Here is a 21,996-nt window from a genome sequence, read left to right on the forward strand (position 1 = left end):
AATGTGTACATTCCGCTGCACTTTCCTGAGAGTCTTGACCGGTCATGGGTTTCCTGCCATCGGGGTTCTGGCTAGTTTGCATTCCCCTTTGATGTTGTAATATTGTTCATTGAACTTGAGTGTGGGGCTTAAAGGGCTTGGTTGCTTTTTTTTTTTTTTTCCTCTCCAAGATGTGCACTTTTTTTTACTAAGGTTATTTTTCTGTTTTGTGCTGTTATTTTTAATTGCTTCTGACTGGGAGGTAGGGCTGGGAGTGAGATTTGCTTGACTTTGGCTCTCTTTGCTATTACTCACACTTCCCCAGAAGCCTCACACACATTTTCTCTCTGCATTTGATACACCACTTTCAAAAGGCCGTTGATTCCTGGCGTAAATGGCGTTAAGGAGAAGACGGGCTCGGGGTAGGGACGCCCAGGAATCCAGTTCTGTACAGTCATGACCTTGGCCATCTGGAAGTCTCTTCTTGCTCAATGAAATGGAGTAAACATTGTCCATTATGAAATCCACCACGCAGGCTGCTAGGGACGAATGGGATTCCACCCAAAGCCAATCCCCGCTCTGAGAGGGAAATTGGCTAGCACTTCCTGAGACTACTCCAGCCTCCCCCGGCCCTGATGTCACAATTCAGAGGCTGCTGCCTGCCTAGGAGGTTGTAGAAAGCTCTGTAGGTTCTCTCTGTGTGTCCCACAGGGCTCCTCGGGCCAGGTCCCTGTCTGATGGCTTTTATGAAAAAATATCTCCTCCCCATTCTGGGGATCTTCTTGGCCTACTACTACTATTCTGCGAATGAGGAATTCAGACCAGGTAAGTACCAACGTGTCTAATTTTGGAAGAATAGATTTAAAACCCCGGGGATGGCTAGAGTGTTTCTGAGGATCAAAAGCAGTTGATCCCCAAAATTGCTGGACAAGAGGGAACCCTGAGGTGAGACTGTGTTTCTATGTCCTCCAGCCACAGGCTGGGTAATAGGGGTGTGAAGAGTGGTAATCATGGCATTAAAAGATTGCCAAATAGTCCATGTTTCATTTGGCACCCTTAATCGAAAGCAATTTCAGATCTCCTACAAAAAAAAAAAATGAGGGTAATTCCAAAATTCACGGCTTAGCCAGATAATTGGGCTCTGTGAAGAGATGAATAAGTGGGAAACAAGAAAGAATTCTTGACGTGATGACTAAATAGAAGTGAGAGAAAATCCCTGGAATCTCTATGAGCATGTGTTTTGATGACTTTTTGAATTTTATTTCAATTGAGCAACTGAATAAGTCCAGAAATGTCCAGAACTCCAGTGTTTCAGCTGAATTCTCTGTCCATAGAGATTTTCAAAAAGGACAGCAGAAAGGCTTGGTTTGGAGCAACCAAAGCAAACTCCCATTTCAGAGAATATTTATGAAAGACTTGATCTTTTCCTTCGTTGTTTTATGCTGTTGAGATGGGTTGATCTGGGCTCATAAGCTTTACACATTGAGATAAGGCTGTCCACCTCTAAAATGGGAGGGGGAATGTTGCTGCCAAGTATGGTCCTCACTTCCTTTTGGGGTTTCTCAGAGATGCTTCGAGGAAAGAGAGTGATTGTCACAGGGGCCAGCAAGGGGATCGGAAGAGAGATGGCCTATCATCTGGCGAGGATGGGAGCCCATGTGGTAGTGACAGCGAGGTCAGAAGAGGCTCTAAAGAAGGTGAGGGTCCTGTGCCCACAGCCATAAGTACCCTCACATACCCAGATGTATTCCTATTTATGCTCACATGTACATGCCAGCACACAGACCTGGCACACACAGACATAGATGCACACACACGCACACACACACACACAGAGGATTCAAACACCCAAACATCCACAGAAATATAAAAATATGCACTTAAGTATTCATGCTTATGCATACGTATCTAGACACAAAGTTCTTGGGCTCCACATGCTCATAGACACGCCTATTCACACATATTGACACACGGAGTCACAGACACATAGATTTGTGCTCAGATACCAACATTCCAGGACCTACTCATGAATTCATACTCTGGCACCCATGCAGACAGACACACGCCCTCTTATATACTCAGACTTAAAAACCGAAGGATACACAAATATTCACAAGCCTAAGGCTACCCACACAGAAACTAGCATCCATACTAATCATGTGTTCGGAAACATCTGTTCACAGAAACTCATGCGCACAGACTTAAACTCCAGCACAGTGATTTATCCATCTATACCCTACCTTGTTCCAGTCAGTATTTCAAACAGAGGACAAATATTGTGTCAGGTGCATTTAACGACACACACAGACATACACACACACACCCCTATCAAAACAGGGCTGTGAGCAACCTCTCATTTAAACCCCCACTATGTCAGAGACAGCCGCCCAATGGCCTGCAGTCAGGAGTGACACCGTCACCACTGTGCCCCTGCAGGTGGTATCCTCCTGCCTGGAACTTGGTGCGTCCTCGGCGCACTACGTTGCTGGCACCATGGAGAACATGACCTTTGCAGAGCAATTTGTTGCCAAAGCTGGAAAGCTCATGGGTGAGACAGCATTTCTTCTCTCCTCTTCTGGACTTTGTCCTAGGGGTCAAGGGGGAGGCTTTGAGATGGGGAAGGGGAGGGGAAGATTTCAACCTCAGATGGTTTCTCTCAACACAGCCGTCTCTTACAGGGGGGCTAGACATGCTCATTCTCAACCACATCACCAACACTCCCTTGACTCTAATTTGTAATGACGCTCACCTCGTGCGCAGAACTATGGAGGTCAACTTCCTGAGTTATGTGGTGATGAGTATGGCCGCCTTGCCCATGCTGAAGCAGAGCAACGGGAGCATTGTGGTGGTCTCCTCGATAGCTGGTGAGTGGGGCAGGGGCCAGTGTGGAAGGTAAGAGTGGCAGAAGTGCCAGGGATGGTGTTGTGGGGGGCTCTGTAGAAAACATGCATTTTATCAGTTTCCGTGCCAAAAAGTAATACAATAGAAACTGGAAATCTAAATGCTCACAGTGATATTAAACAGAAGCTGATTAACAACTTGCCCATATGCGTGGACAAGCAGCTGTATGAATAGGAGCTTGGGGTATGGAACCTCACCGAGGAGCAGGCATGCTGTGTAAAGAGATGGTGTTGGGAACAAGCGAGACCATAAAAGTGAGGGCTTCTTCAGGGTGGAGAGATTACAAGATTCCTGGATGTTACAGAGGAAGAACAGCAGTTCAGAGTGCTCCCCTGGACTCACCTGGTGGTTTGTGGTCAACAAGTGGGAGTCCAAAGGGTCATCAAGAGGCTGCCAGAGGCACAGACTCAGGGAGAGACCTGGGCATCATAGATAAAGAAGAGTTTGCTTCCTCCGTGACCAAGAGCTGTAGGTTGGTGAAGTTAGTTGGTGCAAAGAGAGAACTGAGAGGTGAGATGTTTTCACAACATACAGTTGTCTGATAAGTGGGTTAAGCCAAAGCAAAATGAAATGAACAGCAAGAATGAATGCACCATATTATAACAGACCTGCCTGCATTAGGGATGTTCTCCAAAATCTGAAGTTGCTACATCAAAAGTTCATTTTAATCCACCAACAGGGTAGGGAGAGAGTGTGTACAGAGAAATATTCATAAAGAGAGCTCTGTGTAATCAAGAGAAGTCCTCTATGCTTTGGATGGTGACAGCATTCAAAGTTATCACCAGTGAAAAGCCAGAGAGTTTCCAGCTTGGGGGATTCCTAGGCACATTTCATTATGGGTCTAGTAGAGAAGTTCCACGCATATTTGTCGATTAGTCAGTTAGAAGGATGTGGCTGGAAGATGCAAACACCAGGATCAAAATTAGCCGTCTACATGTGGTTCCTAGCAAAGTAAAAACAAATAACCTAGAAGACTTTGTAATTTCTTAAGTACTTCACAGACATTAGTTATTACTGTAACTCAGAACACCATCTATGTTGTAAAGACTTCTACTTCCTGGACGGAAAGGCCTGCATAGTGATCAGTGATCAGATAAAAGGGCAGTGTGTCTGTGCTACTCGCCAAACAGAGTGATTGATATGCATCCCTGAGCTTCCTGGACAACACAGACTCCCCCACCCCTCCCCAGACACAGCCTCTCTCTGGGCTGAAAGGAAGGGAGAGCTTCTGGATGCATACTGAGTGAGAGAGCGCTGGGCACATTCCCAAATCATCCTAGGGCATTGGCCAAAATCCTCGCATCAGTTGTGGTGTAGGTAGCTTTAATGATCTCAGTTGATTAAGTAACATATCCACTCTAGGCAAAGGGTGTGCTTCATCTGGAGAGTTTAACTTTCTATAAGATACACACAGCCTAAATGTTCTTGAAGGAACAGAATTACGATAGAAGTCTGAGAGCATGATGAAATTCTGACAACCTCTGTTTCCACACATCTTCTCCACCAAATGTCACCTCGTAATTTCTACGGACTCTGGGAGGTAGAAATCTAGCTAGACTACTATCCTTCATGTCTGTTGTTTGTATAGCCAAGAGTTCAGCCTGTTTGCTTTAAAGTATGTCTATGAATTTGCAAAGTACAAACACTTTGCTTTCTCTCCCTAACTGAAGAATTTCTCTGCTCTAGGCTATATTCTTTTTTTAAATTGAAGTATAGTTGATTTACATAGGCTATATTCTCTCAGACAGTCAGCAAATATGTTCATTAATCCTTCCTCCTTAAAATCCAAATTCCACAAATGTGGAATGCTAAACCTCAGATGGATACTAAGATCAGCCAAAGAGTATTGGGATGACTTTTTAATAATTCTTTCCAGGGACTGCATTAAGTGGTTTATTGAATTGCAGTAATCAGCAATTGTTTTTATCCCCTACGCATTTCTTGGTATTGCATTACGTGGAAATCCCATACTTTTAACATGTTCTTTAAAGCCTCAGCTACTTCTTTAGCATCATCAGGAACAGCATGGCTGCGGCTGGGAATTTCTTACAGTCCACACCCATCCACCACTCAACGCCGTTTCTGGCACCTACTGCTCAACTTTCTATGTATACAAAACATCTAGTTATACCGATTAGTCTCCTCTCCTTCCACCACATGCTAGTTTGGATATATTTTGAGCTACTATCACAAAAACCTAAATTTACAATAGCTTAAACAAATAGAAATTTATTTTTCTGTCATGAAACAGCCTGGGGTAAGCAGTTTAGAGCTGCGATGGGAGTTCTGCCCCACGCAATCGTCTATGAACCTTCTATCTCAAAACCACCATCCCTGGGTGTTAACCTCACCTGTATGTCCAAGGTGGCTCATTATCATGTCAGAATTCTAGCCAGAGAAAATGGAGAAAGAAGAATACAACTTAAATGTCATATACTTCTGCTACAGCTGACTGCAGCTGTGGCCTTTATTCAAGTTGAACTTGTGTCCAGCTGAAAATCAGGGTTCTATTTCTATAAAACACTGATGTTGACAACTAACAGTTTCCCCCACGGCAGCCATGCATATGAGACTAGAGGCAATATTCCGTCTAGGTAACCCCACGTGTATACCTCACACCATACACACACATCTCAGACCCAATCTCTCTCACATTCAAGGTCCATCATGAAAACAAAACCGCTTCTATCAGGCAGTGATGCAGAGGACAGTGGGGTAGGACAAAGAACGGGAAGAAAATACCTAGATGGTATTTGTGAAACAAACCAAGACAGAGAGATTAATACTCCAATTTGACTGAAAAAAAAAAATCACTGGATTGGGCAGAGAACATTTGAAAACATCTGGAAAGAGTTTATCTGCCATGAGTCAAAAAGGTTGTCTTAGATTCAATTTTAGAAAAAGTAAAAGTCGTTCCATTTTCGAATCCCCTGGTACCGTGAACCCCATAACTATGGTAGTTACACACATGACAGCTGGAACCCCGCATCTAAAACTGCTTCTCTGCCCCTCCTTTACCCCTCCCTCAGGGAAATCATGAAAAACCTTGTCACCCCCACCAACTCACCCACCCCCTCCTCTAAGGATCCATTTAACCTCACCTCCTATGAAGACCTTTTTCAGCTCTCACCAGATTCCTATAAACCTTTCCTCTTTCCTCTTACCTACTACATTTTACTAAGTTACCTTCAGAAGCCCTGCTTCCTCTCTTTTTCTCTTTTTCGGCTTCATTGGTGATACAAATGCTAGCAACAACAATTACAGTACAAATGCTAACCACACTGGGCCAGTAAGGGTAGGGATGGTGATTCTTCTGTATCAAGAAAAATCTAAGACCTATTTTGAAGTGAAACTAGACATAGTAAACACTGGGTTTCTTTAAATGTTCAAAATGAAAAACACATCAAAAGGAGTAAAATAGCCTTGCCAATAACCTCTGAATGTTCAGACCTCGCTTTGGTTGCTCCATTAAACGTCTCCAGTTACCTATTCATTTTTCTCAGGGTAAATCTTCTTTTAAAAAGATCAACTTTATATATATATAAAGTCTTATTCAAATATATTCCTTTCCTGGTTTACTCACTCCCAGCATTGTTTCATACTATTTTTTTATACAAATGTGTAGTATTTCAGGGACATTATAAGCTGACTAGCCAGAGGCAAATACCTGTAAGACAATGCTTTTGTGGGAAAACTCAAGCCAATGCATGTAAGTCACTTGTTGGACCTTAACCTGTTTTTTGGTTGAGGGCTGGCTGTGTGGTCTAAACATACTTCAAGAATCCTACATTACAAAGAGGAAAAAAGAAACAGGCTTCTCAACTACACTAACAGGATCAACTAATGGGATTTGGAATATGCAAAATGCAGCTTTGCATAAAGACAAGAATGTACAGGTGTTAATCTCATCCTCTGCCTTCAGCTCTAGCACCCACTTTTTCCTGAAAGATAGACCAATGCTTAATGTATGGGTATAACTTGGGGGGAGGTGGGGAGAAGGTGGCAACCAAGGTCTAGGATGCAAAGAAGCCTAAGCAATACAGCAGAATGGGGATAGTTTATCCCTCACCCAATTGTCCTAATTTTTCTAAGAAAGGTGAATCTTTGCCCTTAAATCTGATTACCTCAGAAATAATTTCAGGGACCACAGTTTCCAAGCTGAGTGGAAGTGTATGCATGTGGATTCAGGTATTCACGTGATGAGGGAGTGCTGCAGGTTTGGACTGTGTGGAGGGCCTCGGGGAGAAACACAGGGAGGTGAGGTGTGTGCGTGTAGACTTGTCATCTATAGGGCCTGGGAAAAGGCCAAAAAGGAGATCAGAATAAGAATTAACAGCCTGGACATAAAAATTTCAGGAGTCATTGTTGCCTAAATTCAAGACACTGTGCTCAGGCAGATCAGGAGGACTGAAACAACTTGATGCACTGGACATTGGAGTTCAGTGTTATAACTGCCCCCCAAGAGGGAGGAAGGGAGGTTTTAAAGGGGAAGAGAAGACTCCCTGCTGACAACAGTGACAACTTAGTGCAGGTTGAGAACACTGTAATGCTGTCCATGTGACCATTACTGCCTGTTGACTCCCTTGAAAGCAGTGGGTGGGAAGAGCTTAAGTAGTCATGGCTCCTTAACCCTGCTAGACCATTATTTTTGTCCAAGTACTGTTCTTGACAAAAATAGCAGGGTTCTACCATCATTCATGCCTTTATGTTCACTCACCAAGGAGTTTCAAGAGGCTTACAACAAATATACTCTATTTGGAAATACCCGAATAAAAAAATAGGTCTTAAAAGAAGAATATAAAAACACCAAAATTAGACTCAACATAGATACTGTGCTTAAGTTTCTAATTTGGCTCTTGAGTTTCTTAACAAGAATGAAAAAAAAGAGGAAAAAATAGAATAGTATATAGACAAGATTATATTCAAAAGAAGGAAGCACTGCAGGAAGCAAATAATTTCTGAAATAAACCTCTCATAAAAGATTATAAATTGAAGGTACAAAATAATGGAGCTAGCATTGCCCCTAGCAACTTTTTAAAAATGTTTCTATGACTATAAAAGGTACACATATGCATACACATTATGAAAACTGGTTAAATGAAGAGAAGCACAAAGTTGAAAATAAAAATCATCCATAATCATGCCAACATTTTGGAGAATTTCCTTCTAGATACATATAGATACAGAATAATTATTTTCCTACTGCCAGATATTTAGGTTATGTTACTGAACCGAACTCAGGTCTGCTCACCTGTTTCACAGCAAAGCCAATCTACTGACACCAGGCTGTGGTGAAGGAATGTACAGTGTTTACTGCAGGGCACCCAAGCAAGGAGAATGGGCAGCCTGTGCTCAAAAGACTCAAACTCTTCACTGTTTTTTTTTTTTTGGCCAGCATGTGAGATCTTAGTTCCCTGACCAGGGATTGAACCCATTCTTCTTGGCTTTTAGACAAGGGTTTTTAAGGCAGTGTTGGGGAGAGGGTCATAGGATCAGCTTGAGAACCTTCTTCTGATTGGTTGATGGTGAGGTAACAGGGTGATGTTTCTGGGATCTCAATCATCAACCTTCTGGTTCCAACAGTCTGGGGTCCATGTGCTTGTCATCAGCATATAGTCATCATCCTCCACCTGAATGGGGGGCTTAGTTCCTGCAGAACAACTCAAAGAAATGCATCAGGTTGTTACTTATATCCCTTCAGGAGGAAATAGGAGTCCTGTGACTCTTGGCTTAATCATTAACTGCTTGAGTTTGTTCTTTTGGAACTTGGGGAAAGCCTAAGAGATGAAAGCCTTTTTTTCTACAAACAAGAAATGGGAAACATGGAGGGTCCCATGGTAAACAGGAATGCCCTGAAGGGTCCTGTTGGTTTCAATCCCACCTTTTCTTTGATTCTCCTCAATCTTGAGGGGAACAAGGGTGGGACAAGAAAGGGAATAAAGTTTTGGATAGAAAGATTAATCATAAACTCAGCCGGGGAACTCAATTTTAGGGGGACTTGGTTTCAGTTACTCTCAATGTATTTTATTTTTGTTTTGTTTTGTTTTGTTTTCTGAATCATGAGAATGTATTATTTATTCAAAATAATTATAAATGTACATGTGCATTAAAAAAACAAACAACGAAAAATACCTAAAAAAAATAATACACCAAAATGTTAGCAATGGTTGTCTTTAGAAATTGGAAGATGGGATTTTACAGCATCAACTTTTCCATCTTGTCCCTCCCATGTTTTACGAGAATAACTCAATTAAACACAGCAGTGGACTTCCCAGGTGGTGCAGTAGTTAAGAATCTGACTGCCAGAGGGTTGGGGGGGAATGAATTGGGAGATTGGGATACCAAATTGTACACTCTAAATATATGCAGTTTATTGTATGTTAACTGTATCTCAAAAAAAGTTCTTAAAAAAAAAAAAAGAATCTGCCTGCCAATGCAGAGGACATGGGCCTGATCCCTGCCCCAGGAAGATACCACTGCCTCGAAGCAACCAAGCCCGTGCACCACAACCACCGAGCCTGCACTCCAGAGCCCGTGAGCCACAACTGTTGAGCCCGTGTGCCACAACTACTGAAGCCCACGCGCCCAGAGCCAGTGCTCCACAAGAGAGGCCACCAAAATGAGAAGCCCACACACCACAACGAAGAGTAGCCTCCACTCGCCACAGCCAGAGAAAGCCCGTGTGCACCAACGAAGACTCAACACAGTCAACAAAACAAATAAATAACATTATTTTTAAAAAATAAAAATAAAAACAAAATAAACACAGAAGCATATTTAATAAGCTACAAATAGCATTCTTTTAAGTCTTAGCTTTAAAACCCAATATTTTGTTTCTATAATTTAGCAAATAAATAAAATCCTTTTAAAACAGCAATTCTGAACCAAAATATTCCAACACATTGCCAGTAGCCAAAATAAATCTCTAACAAATTCAACACAACATTCAATACAATGTTTGACTATAAATGCAAACTATAATCTGCAGGTCTAACCTGGCCCACTGGCTGTTTTTGTGAGGTCAGCAAGGTAGGTCTGCTTTCTACATTTCTAAGGGGTTGTATTACAAAAAATAAAAATAAAAAAACCTCACAGACAGGTATACATGACAGAGACTCTTACGTGGTCCACAAAAGTGTAAAATATTAACTGTTAGGCCTTACTTAGAAAATGGTTCCCAGCCCCTGTATCAGAACATAATAAAATAATCTGTATTGCTAATTATGTTCATTATGAGAGGATTTTCAACTACAGTTTCAATGAAATATTAACTATTTGCCTTTTCTTTCGGGTAAAGTAATATTTTTATCTCACCTGATTTTATTAAAATCTCTTAATAATTTACGAATTGTAAAAAATATTAAAAACTTAAGAATCAACACAAAAAAAATTCCTACTGTAAGCCTAACTTACTTTTAGAATGGGTTTTCATATATTTTATTGCAACAAATCTTGCAAAGTGATACATCAGATGAATAAACTTCAGACCACCAGGAGAAAGAAATAGTGAACCAACAACTTGAGGAAAGCTACTTCCACATTCAGCAGAAATCTTTTTTAACCATTCACAGCAATGTTTTCGGAATTCAGTATCACTTTTTTGGTCATATGGAGGCCAACAAAGTTTGAAAACTTCTTTGGTGAGAGACTGGTCAAGTGTTTGAAACAAAAAAATAAACTATTTGAAAGGCATCACGGTTCAACTTGTCAAACATGTTCACTCCGAAGTGCGTGTGTGACACGATCTTTCCACAGGCTATGGTCGCCAGGCCCGGCTCGAAGCCGAGCGCCTGCAGATACATCCAGAGATGCTCCTTCCGGAAGGAAGTGACCCAGGCCGAACTCATGGTCGCGGTAGGCAGGGCCCGCAAAGGAAGAAAGCGCAGGCTCCCAAGACTGAGAGGGCCCCCACAGGTTCCTTCCCTAGGGGCAGCCGGAGGCGGCGGCTGCCCCTCCATTGCCAACGCCTGATCCTCTCTCTCCCGGAGCCAGCTCGCCTCAAATAGCCTCCAGTGCCTCAAGTGGCCTGAGACTCTAAAGTCCCACGGAAATAGAGCCTCCAACGGTAGTATGGCACCGCGGCCAAAACGAAGCCACGACAAACAGAGCGTCCCGCGCTTCCGGAAAGCCTCAGTGTATTTTAAAAACCTTCAAACAAGTATCTTACACATAAATCTGCGGTTTGGTTGATGATTATTTCCTTGATAAATTCTCACTACTAGATTTACTGGGTGAAATGATGGACCAGTTCTAAGGCTATTGGTACATATTTCCAAATTGTTTTATATAAAATGAAAAATAAAAGACCTTCATATACACACTACCGAATGTAAAATAGATAGCTAGTGGGAAGCTGCTGCACAACACAGGGAGATCAACTCAACGATTGGTGATGACTTAGAGGGGTGGAAAGGAGCGGCAGGAGGGAGAGGACATGGGCATATATGTATAAATACAGCTGATTCACTTTGTTGTTCAGCAGAAACTAGCACAACAGCGTAAAGCAATTATACTCCAATAAAGAGCTTAAAAAAATAAAAAATAAATAAAATAAAATAAAGGACCTGACTTTTTAAATATACAAAAACAAAAACCAGTTTAAATGAATATGAGCATCATGTCCCATTCCCACCGTGAGTATACATATGAGTGTTCATCTCACACCTGCTTTGCAGACGTAACAAAGTTTTCAGCAATTTACAACTTTATAATTAAAGGAAAAGGTGTTTAGTGGTTATAATTTGAATTTCTTTGTTTACTTATGAAATGGAATATGAGGTCCCTGTCCCCTTGAGAGCAGCAGTATTCTATTTTTGGTCATACTTATTTCCTTATTTCCCACAACAGCACCTGACACATGGTGGATATTTCATAAAAGTCATAAATGAATTTTCATGTGTTTATAGGTTATTTGTATTTCCTATTCTGTGAGTTGTTTTTCCTTGTCCTTGCCCATTAAGATGTTAGCAAAACTTTTCTAACAATAAATACAGGAAATCGATGTCATATGCAGCTTCTTGTTGCAAACTTTGACAAAGGTATATTGTTGAAACAGCTACATTTAAAGTTAATACAGTGAAAAGTGACTTTGACGTGGTGTGACTAGATAGCTTTAGGGGGTGGAGCTTGACCCGAGGAGGATTCCTCTTGAAATAAGCATTGATTTCAGTGAACAGAAATCTGCTTAGGGTACTTCAGAATGAGGAATGGCTGGGGGGAGAGCAAAACTTTTCACCTGAGAAATTTATTCTACAGATAAACTGTTTCCCAATAACTTAATTAATTTATTCAAAAAATATGAATGGAGGGTGCACACTGAGCCAGGCATAGTTCCAGATGCCGGGGCTGTGGCAGTGAGCAAGAGAGGAAGGCAAGGTACCTGTCACCTTGGAGCCCACACTCCAGTGCAAGGTGGTTGTCATGGCATTGCTCCTGGTCATAAAAACACTAAAAGCAACCTGAATATCCACCATTCGGGACATGTTCCTAAATGGTAGTGAAACACTCTGCATACTGACTATATGCATACTGACTATAAAAATCATATGTTCAAGGAAAAATAATTTAGAGAACAGTATATATAGTATGAGCTCAATTGTGTCTAAAGAAAGGGGATTTTGCCTTTCATTTTATACATTTGGAACTGCTTGTTGTACAACAAGCTTGGTATGAATTTTGTTAGAATCACTTTTTTAAAGAAAAGTAAGGGATAGGGTTCTGTACAGTAACCAAAAGCAAAATATTTCACCTCTCAGGATGCCTGTCTTCAGGGGGACGGAGACTGTGCTCAAGTAAACAAATAAATTCAAATGACTTTTACTAAAACAGCAAATTTAAATTATTAAGGGGGTGGAGGTATTGTTTTTTCTTCCTTAGTTTGCTTTTTTGTTTGCCTACAACACTGTCAATTGTTACAAACTTTGTTAACTCCACAAAGTAGGCATGAGATGGGCACTCACACACTCCTGGTGGGGAAAGGTATAGTTCTTTTATTCATTTTAACTGGTTTTCACTATTGATTTTCACAAGTCTAGCCCTTCTTTTTTTTTAAGTTAATTAATTAATTTATCTTATTGGCTGTGTTGGGTCTTTTTTGCTGTGCGCGGGCTTTCTTCTTTAGTTGCGGTGAGTGGGGGCTACTCTTCGCTGTGTTGTGCGGGCTCCTCATTGCCATGGCTTCTCTTGTTGCAGAGCACGGGCTCTAGGCACACGGGCTTCAGTAGTTGCAGCACATGGGCTCAACAGTTGTGGCTCACGGGCTCTAAAGCACAGGCTCAATAGTTGTGGCGCACGGACTTAGTTGCTCCGTTTCATGTGGGATCTTCCTGGAGAAGGGATCGAACCCATGTCCCCTGTGTTGACAGGCGGATTCTTAACCACTGCACCACCTAGGAAGCCCTAGCCCTTCATTTTTCACTTTACTTAAAGCAACTTAGTAATATGTATCAGTAGCCCGAAGTGTTCCCATCATATTGTTACTGAACTCAGTTTCCATTGCTTGCCACGCAAAAGCCACTCAAGAGGCAAGTGTTAGTAGAAAGGAAAGTCGCTTTAATCAGAAAAGCCTACAATCTGGGGAGAAGGCAGACCCATGTCCTGAGACCAACTCCAAAGATTCTGCTCAGCCATGGCAGTTTTGGAAGAGAAAAAAGGCTAAAGAATCTCAGTGAATGATCAAGGCAGAAGGTTGAGTTCTGCATCACTCTCCATTGCATGCAGGCTGGCTGACTTTCTCTTCAGATGTTATCTTGCCCTCATGATCTATCTGCAGGATTGCTAAGGGGGTTATTGGGGGTAAAGAGCTAGTCATTCTATACTTAATTCTTCATTCTTATTTCTTTTATTCTAGGAGAAGAATCAACAAGTTAGGTAAGGCATGGTGTGCATTCAGGAGAGCATAAAGTCAGAAGTTAGCTTAAATTGCCTAGTGATCTCATTCCTATAATTAGGTTCTTTCAAGGTTAGAGGGGAACAGACATGGGCAAACAGGAAAGGGGCAAAAGAGCTGCTTACAATTCCCCACCGTAAAACATCATCCATTTCTGTGGGGTTAGGGGCAAAGGTCCATCTTCTGTAACTTCTTCGTGCTGACATAGGGTGCCATATTTTCAGAGTTGAAGATGTCAGCTTGGGTCTGTAGCATCTCCTGGCTAACAATTTTAATTGCCCACTTACATATACAGGCAGAGCAAGCTGTAATTATTTTGATGCCCACAAAGATATAGATCGTTATGAGCAATAATGTTAATCCCATTCTCTTGAGGCCAGTTATTGGAATTGTAATAGTCATAAATTCAGTACTGCTCAAGATGGAACAGCTTATGTCATGCCCTCTGGTGGCAGTTATAGTATCTGAAAAACAGCTCAGGAATGTGCATCAGACACTGAGACTGTGACTCTATTGCCCTAATCATTAGCCTGCTCTTTTGTGACACTAGAGGGCCTGGGAGACTTCAGCTTTTCTACAAACAAGAGGCTTTTCTACAAACATAGAGGGGCTTTTGTACTTGGGGCTGGGGGACCCTGCGTGGTTCTGCTCCCTCCTGTCTTCACCCAGCAAATATAATGCTAAGACTCTATCAAGGAATAATCATCAATCCAGTCATAGATATATTTACAAAAACATTTGTTGTCGGATTTTTTTTCAACGTGTCTATGCACCTAGGAGCAAAGCTACCAACACTGAAAATAGCCAATGGACACGTGCCTGAAGTCAGATTCCAATTAATGTATGACAGAGTTGAGTGTACTATATGGGTCTTAAATTTTTTAATGTTTTTCCATGAAGTTGTCTGGTTCAGGAACCTCCGTGTAATAAGTGCATATAAAAAATCCTTTATTTCTAGCTTTAGAAAATTAGTCTTTCCCTGTACTCACTAAATAAGTAAATGTGAACGATATTTAAAGAATATTACTTTGAAGGGGTGCCAAATCATTGGCCCACATCTGTCTCAGTACAACCCTGGGGAGACAGCTGGCCATGGGGGAATTGCGGCTGGGATCTCCCAGAGGTAGCATGGTCAGGTCATAACTGCTTCCCTCGGCACATCTGCTCCTCTTCCTACTCTCCCTATTAATCTCTGCTTCATTTGGGACAGAGTTCAATCTGGCTATCACAGTCCTTTCTCAACATGACAGCTCTCAGTGCACTCTTGACTTCATCCCCATTGCCAACTCTCTTGGTCTCTCAATTTTCCAACTCTAAAATCCCACCCGCCCCCCCCCCCCCCACAAGAGGTATCTAACTGGCTCAGCTGAATTTTATAAGTCTCCCCCCAAGTCATTTATGATGACCAGCCTAGAAAGGTATGGTCATTGACTCAGGTCAAATAGTGAGGCCACGCTGAGAAAGGCAAAGTTAGGCTAGAAGCAAGGTAGGCAATGGTAGACATGTCTGAGTCACTTGTGTACTTTGGATAATCTTCCTTAAATATTGCTTCTGTCAAGAAGCAGTGGCAGCCTGACTTGGGATATAGAGACTGAGATAAGGAAGGTGTCCACACAGGGCCAGCAGTGGTATCTGGTGTAAAGTTGTAGCGCTCAAGTAGGCAAGGGAGGGTGTTCATGTGGCACCTGGGATGGGGTGTCAGAACTAAGAGAGGCAAAGAAGGTATGTGTAAAGGGACTGCAATGGGGCAGCCCAATGTGGAGTGAAGAGGGCATCCATGTGGCCTGGCATGGGGGTGTCAGAGCCTAGGTACACTGGAGAGGGCATCCACATAGAGGGTGCAGAAGCAACCAAAGAATAATCATATACAAGGGCATTAATCAAATAAGTAGTATACCCTGAGCATAACAGAAGCTAGGTTCTCACGTTTGGAGTTACCAATATGAAAAGGAAGAAAATTAGAATGAATCCTGTGATGTTGAATTGGAATTGGAGGTGTTGGTATGAATCAACAGTTTTAATATACATAGATAGATGTGGAAATATAGATACATGTGTCTACATATGTGTGCATGTTCCCTAGCTCTGTCATCTGAGAGGCCCTGGGAGCACACTTAGCACCTGGATCTTAGTTTCTAAATATCATTCTTGGAGACATCTCGGAGAAATGGCTGATTCCAGGGCAATGGCCAGAAAGGTGCAAGATGAACCTGAAAATCTTGTTGTGCCTGTAAGTAAAGAACTGCTCAAAGAATAATAGGGACACATTACTAGAACACAGAAACTTTTCATGGGTTCCCACTAGCCAAATCTGGGACCATTGGGGCATTCAAATAAACAGTAATGATAAGATTATAAACCATTACATACAATAAGAATTCATAATGATATAAATAAAAACATGAACAAATAAATGGGGAGAGAAGAAGGTTTTGCTATACAATAAAAAAACCAAGTAATAAATATAGAAGGAATAATGAAACCAGTAAAAGCATCATTTGGTAAGCATCATTTATCCAGGGAGCATCAGTCAATGCTAAACCTGGTGGGTAAAAGTTTAATAACAAACACAGTATTTACAGTCTCAAAGTACCACCCTACTCAACAATAACAAAAAAAAACCTGATTCAAAAATGGGCAAAGGACTTGAATAGACACTTCTCCAGAGAAGACATACCAATGGCCAACAGGTATATGAAAAATGCTCAACATCACTAATTATCAGAGAAATGCAAATTGAAACCACAAGAAGATATCACCTCACAACTGTCAAGATGGCCAATATCAAAAACAGAAACAAAAAGTAACAGCTGTTGACAAGAAGAAATCAGAAATTCTTGTATACTGTTGATGGGAACGTAGAATGGTGGTGCAGCTGCCATGGAAAATAGGTGGAGGGTCCTCCAAACATTAAAAATAGAATTACCATATGATCCAGAAATTCCACTCCTGGGTATATACTCAAAAGAATTGAAAGCAGAGTGTGTTTCTTTTTTTCCTTCTTTTTCTAAATTGAAGTATAGTTGATTTACAATGTTATATCACTTTCAGCTGTACAACACAGTGATTCAATATTTTTAGAAAGCAGAGTCTTGAAGAGATATTTGTACCCTCACGTTCATGGCAGCATTATTCACAATAGCTAAAACATGGAAGCAACCCAAGTGTCCATCGACAGACAATAGATAAGCAAACTGAACTGTGGTCAGCCTTAAAAAGAAAGGAAATTTTAATGTATGTTACAACATAGATAAAACGACAACATTATTCTAAGTGAAGTAAGTCAGTCACAAAAAGACAAATACTGCATGATTAAACTTATATAAGGTACTGAGAGTAGGCAAGGTCATAGAGAGAAAGTAAAGTGATGGTTGCCAGAGACTCTGGGGAGGGGGAAAAGGGGAGTTATTCTTTAATAGATACAGAGTTTCAGTTTTGCAAGATGAAAAGAGCTCTGGAGATATAAGGTGGTGATAGCTGCACAACGGTATGAATGTACTTAATGCCACTGAACTGTAGACTTTAAAATGGTTAAGATACTAAAAAAAAAAAAAAAGGAACATCCTACAAAATACTTATTGGTTACAGAAGAAAAAAGAGTAATTTTACAGTAGAGAGACCTCAGAGATACCACCTGAATCAAATGATCAAAGTTACATAACATCACCAGTAATGGAATAATTTGAAATCATGCATCATCTTACAGGATACAGTGTGAAGAGAAGATAATTACTTGTATGATTCTGCCAAAAAGATATGCCTGAATCAAATCATAAGGAAACAAAGAAATCCAAACTGAGGGACATTCATCTGCAGTGTGCTGGTAAATGTTTACCAACTAGCTTGCTAGAAGGGGAACATTAAGAAATCTGCTTTCTAGCATTTCCAGGGTATAAATAATCTCTTGATAGCCATATCAACATGAGATCAACCTGCATACAAAATTCATGAAAATTGGACAACCAGCTCTCATGAACCAGGGTAAGCCAGCTCCAGTACAAAATGACTGGCAGTACTCTTCGACAGTGTCAAAGTCACAAAAGTCAAGGAAAGACTAGAGAAGGTTCCACTTTGAAGGAAGCTAAAAAGTCATGACAACTCTATGCAATGTGATCCTCGATTGAATCCTTTGCTATAAAGAATATCGTTGGGACATGTGACAAATTTGAATGGGGTCATTGGACTAGATGAAAGGGATACATCAATGTTGATGGAATAGTCTGAATGGTGGCCTTCAGAAGATATGTCTACATCCAAACTCCCTGAACCTGTGTAGATGAACTTATTTAGAAAAAAGCCCTTTGCAGATGTGATTAAGTTAAGGATCTTGAAATATATCATCCAAGACTATCTGGGTGGGCCCTAAATCTAATGACCAGTGTCCTTACAAGAGCCAGCAGAGAAGACAAAGACAGAAGGAGACAAGGAGAGCTCCACGCGAAGATAGAGGCAGAGTTTGTAGCTGGAAGGAATGCTGACAGCCATTGGAAGCCAGAAGAGGCAAAAGAAGATTTTCCCTCCCATAGAGCCTTTGGAGAGAGTGCAGCCCTGCAAACACCTTGATTTCAGACTTCTGGACTTCAGAACTGTGAGAAAATACATTTCTGTTGTCTTAAGCTACCCAGCTTATAGTAAAGTATTACAGCAGGTCTAAGAAACTAACAAATTACTTTCCTCATTTGGATGGTTATGTAGGAGAATGTCCCTACGTGTAAGAAATGCATGCTAACATATTCAGAAGTGATGGGATATCAGGTCATCAACTACCTTAATTATAGCAATTACTCTCAAATAGTTCAACAAGGGGGGGGTTACTTGTACTATTCCTGCAACTCCTCCATAGGTCTGAAATTATTTTAAAAGAAAACAAAAATCCCCATATTAGGGCTCTAGTGACTTGGAGGAAGTGAGAGTGGACTTTATGGGGCTTTTTTGTGGGTTCCTCAGAGATCCCCTGCAGGAGACCCCCCTTGGCATAAACAATGGTTCCTCTAGTTCACTCCTTTAAATGTCCTCCTCAGTGCCAGGGCTTCAATCAATCCAGCCTTCTTGACCCAGTCCACCCACCATGCCTAAGCAGGTGACCCCAGGCCAGTTCCCCTAGCACCCCTCCCAGGTCTCTGAGAAGCAGGTTGTGTGTAGATATATTTGATCCCACAGTGCACACTCTCAAGCTAGAGCAGTTCCAGCCCTGCCTCTTGCCTTTAGACTTCCAGGTGTGAGTCAAATATCAATCCCCAAACTCTGGGGATACTATTAAGGTCTCCAAATAATCTTCTTGAAGCCCCTCTCATCCGGCTTAAGGTGAAGGCAATGCAAATGCCTCCCCTGACCCTTGGTGGATGAACATGACACCTGGTGGATGAAAGCATAGGACACTGACAACTCTCCTCTCACCAAGCACAGCTATGTGGGCTGCATGTGGGAGATTTGGTGATGCTGGTGGAACTGGTTTGGGCCCACCCTTCAACTGTGGGGGTTCTTAAAATCTATTCTTTTATTCTTGCCTTCGGAGATGTGCTGAAGCTCTAGGGCAATAGGAGGAGCTACATTTCCCAGGCCCCATACCTTCACAGAAATGCTCTTGCCAAAGTCACCTTGTGAAATTTAGTAACAGGTTTTATCTCATCTTTGCAGGATTTTGTGCTGATTCTACGCCATACACTCCCCTGTCTTCAGCCAAAATCCTTCCCTGGTTTCCTCCAGCTGCTCTGACTGCCTGTCTCAGTTCATTCTTGTTGGCTTCCTCAGGATTCTTTCCATTGTAAGCCCTTATGTCACTTTTCACCCAACAAACTTTCCCTGGGCAATCCCATTCATTCCATTGCTTCTATTATTATTGGATTGTGGGTTGTCTCAATATCTCTGATGAGGGGCTTCCTAGGTGGTGCAGTGGTTAAGAATCTGCCTGCCAGTGCAGGGGACATGGGTTCAATCCCTGGGCTGGGAAGATCCCACATGCCTCGGAGCAATTAAGCCCATGAGCCACAACTACTGAGCCTGCACTCCAGAGCCCGCAAGCCACCACTATTGAACCCATGCACCACAACTACTAAAGCCTGCACGCCTAGAGCCTGTGCCCCACAACAAGAGAAGCCACCTCAATGAGAAGCCAGCGCACCATAATGAAGAGTAGCCCCCACTCACCTCAACTAGAGAAAGCCCGCCCAGCAACAAAGACCCAACACTGCAAATAAATAAAATTAATTTAAAAATTTAAAAAAGAATACCTACGACGACACCTCAGTATACCAAAGCCTGGAGTAAAGAGATGGATTTATCTTTAGAACCCAGCTCAACCCAAACAACTAAACCAAAGTTTAGACGATGAGGGTCCCAGCTGAGAAAAAATATTTTAGGAAGAGCTAGAAAAAAATGGGCAGGACCCAGCCTCTGACACCTGATGAACCTTAAGTTGGGGCTTGCTCAAGAGAGGATGTGGCACATTTTCGTGGGGTCACTCTGAAAGTCTAAGGACATGCAGGAATGAAGCTTTTCAATCCCGTGCACTTTCTTCTGAGCTCTCAATTAAAGTAGTTTAAAATCTGCCTTTGAAATGGAAATAATTTCAAAGTCTCAGCAAAGCAGTTGGGGATGGAGGGTATGCAGTGGATGAACAAAAGCACCAAGGCCTGCTTTTGACCTCTTCTGCTCAGCTAACAAGCTCCAGCACACAGCTAATCCGCCAGCCCTCTGGCTCTTGCTATTTCTACAGTGGCTAAGTCCCTGCGTTTTTGGGACAGAGCTAATTGCAAACAGTCTGTCCCATTTATCACCAAGTCTGCACTCTTACTTGCTAGACTCCATGCCCCATATTTTGCTTCAGAAGATATGGTCACCATAGCTCTGTTTCTTTGTGGTCTAAAATTTCCCAAAAGATAAATCTATCGGCTCCATTCTCCCTACATAAACCAAAACTTAACCCTGAGCAAAAGCACTCAGGCTTCTAATCCCTTTACTTTCTTGTCTGCTTCATGCATATGAGGACAGTACATTTGTGTATTTATTTTTGATTTAATTAGGTTCATATTCTGGCATATTTTTTGAATAATAGTTGAACAAGTGGATCTTGTAGGGTGCAATCAGAAAACAAATTTATTCTTTCCTTCAGACCTGTTCTACAGGTGAGTTCTTCTCTGAACCTGATGTGATCAAGGGCACATGGCAACACTCTAGGATAATAAAAGATGCTCCAGCAGTTTCCAGTCTCAGGAAGGGTCTCACTTCAGTAATTAAAATGTCCAGTCACTTGTAATTTAACTTTAAGTAAAGCTTCTCCCCTCATCAAGCTTGAACCTATTGTCATAGGAAATCTGGGACAGGAAAGAAAGATGTGTTCAGCCTTTCCTCCTCTTCCCCATCTCCTCCCACTCAAGGGGCTCCCTCTAGCCTCTCCTAAAAAAGGAAAAGGAGAATGCAGGGAAGAGGAGTTCAGGGTAGGAAAGATCTCCCTTGGCTGGTACCCAGCTATTACAGCTTCGGTCTCCTCTGGACACAGTGCATGTTGAAAGATCATGTTCTCTGGACTGGGAGGATGACCACACCTGACTCTTGCACTGGGTGCTTTCGTGTGTTCTTTGGAGGTCCCTGCTGGGATAGTTAGTTCTTCCTGTGAGCTGGGCAGCAGGTGCATATGTTATTTCCCTCAGACTCTGAGAATACAGTGGGAATGCAGACGAATACACTCATCACATAGGGCTGTCCTTTTGGGCAGGACTGGAAATGACTCCATGGGAGAAGGGATGAGCCCTGGAACAAGGCCCAGGGCTGGATTTCAGGCCCCCCACAGGGAGGGTTCCCTTACGCATGACACAATTTGCACCAGCTCTGCAGTGGCCTTGCCCGTAACCAGTATCTCTCAGGTTGTGTCAAACCCCAGCCCTTAGTGCCCTTCAAAGTCCTGGGGACAAGTTCACTATGATGTGCCCTTGAAGCTCCTCTCATAAATATTAACCGCTTCTTCTTGGAAGCTCATTAAGACACTGTTCATTTCCCTGCCCTAACACCTGTCCTCTCTGACCTTTCCACCTTCAGTTCTTTATATTCCCTCGGGATGATTAAAGGTCTGTGTGTTGCAAACTTGATTTTGTTTTCAGGGTTTGGGGGGGAGGGTGGAGTTTGTTTGTGTTACCACATCCTACCTAAGGTTCACGGGTAGTCTGGAACCTTCCTTCAGAATATGGAGGCCATTGCCATTTACTATGTTCTTAGTCTTTGAACCTCAGCTG

General features: G+C 42.1%; 1 protein-coding gene across 1 annotated transcript in view; it reads left to right on the forward strand.

Moving 5' to 3' along the window:
* Window positions 1-619: 619 nt before the first annotated feature.
* The window catches only part of HSD11B1 (hydroxysteroid 11-beta dehydrogenase 1), a 34,392-nt gene continuing 13,015 nt past the window's right edge, over window positions 620-21,996 (forward strand). The window contains exons 1-4 of the mRNA XM_057727419.1: window positions 620-804; window positions 1,546-1,676; window positions 2,416-2,527; window positions 2,658-2,843. Of these exons, the coding sequence (XP_057583402.1) occupies window positions 717-804; window positions 1,546-1,676; window positions 2,416-2,527; window positions 2,658-2,843 (517 nt within the window). The 5' untranslated portion in view covers window positions 620-716. The remainder of the gene's footprint in view (window positions 805-1,545; window positions 1,677-2,415; window positions 2,528-2,657; window positions 2,844-21,996) is intronic.

The sequence above is a fragment of the Hippopotamus amphibius genome, chromosome 3, assembly GCF_030028045.1.
Source record: "Hippopotamus amphibius kiboko isolate mHipAmp2 chromosome 3, mHipAmp2.hap2, whole genome shotgun sequence".
Lineage (NCBI taxonomy): Eukaryota > Metazoa > Chordata > Mammalia > Artiodactyla > Hippopotamidae > Hippopotamus > Hippopotamus amphibius.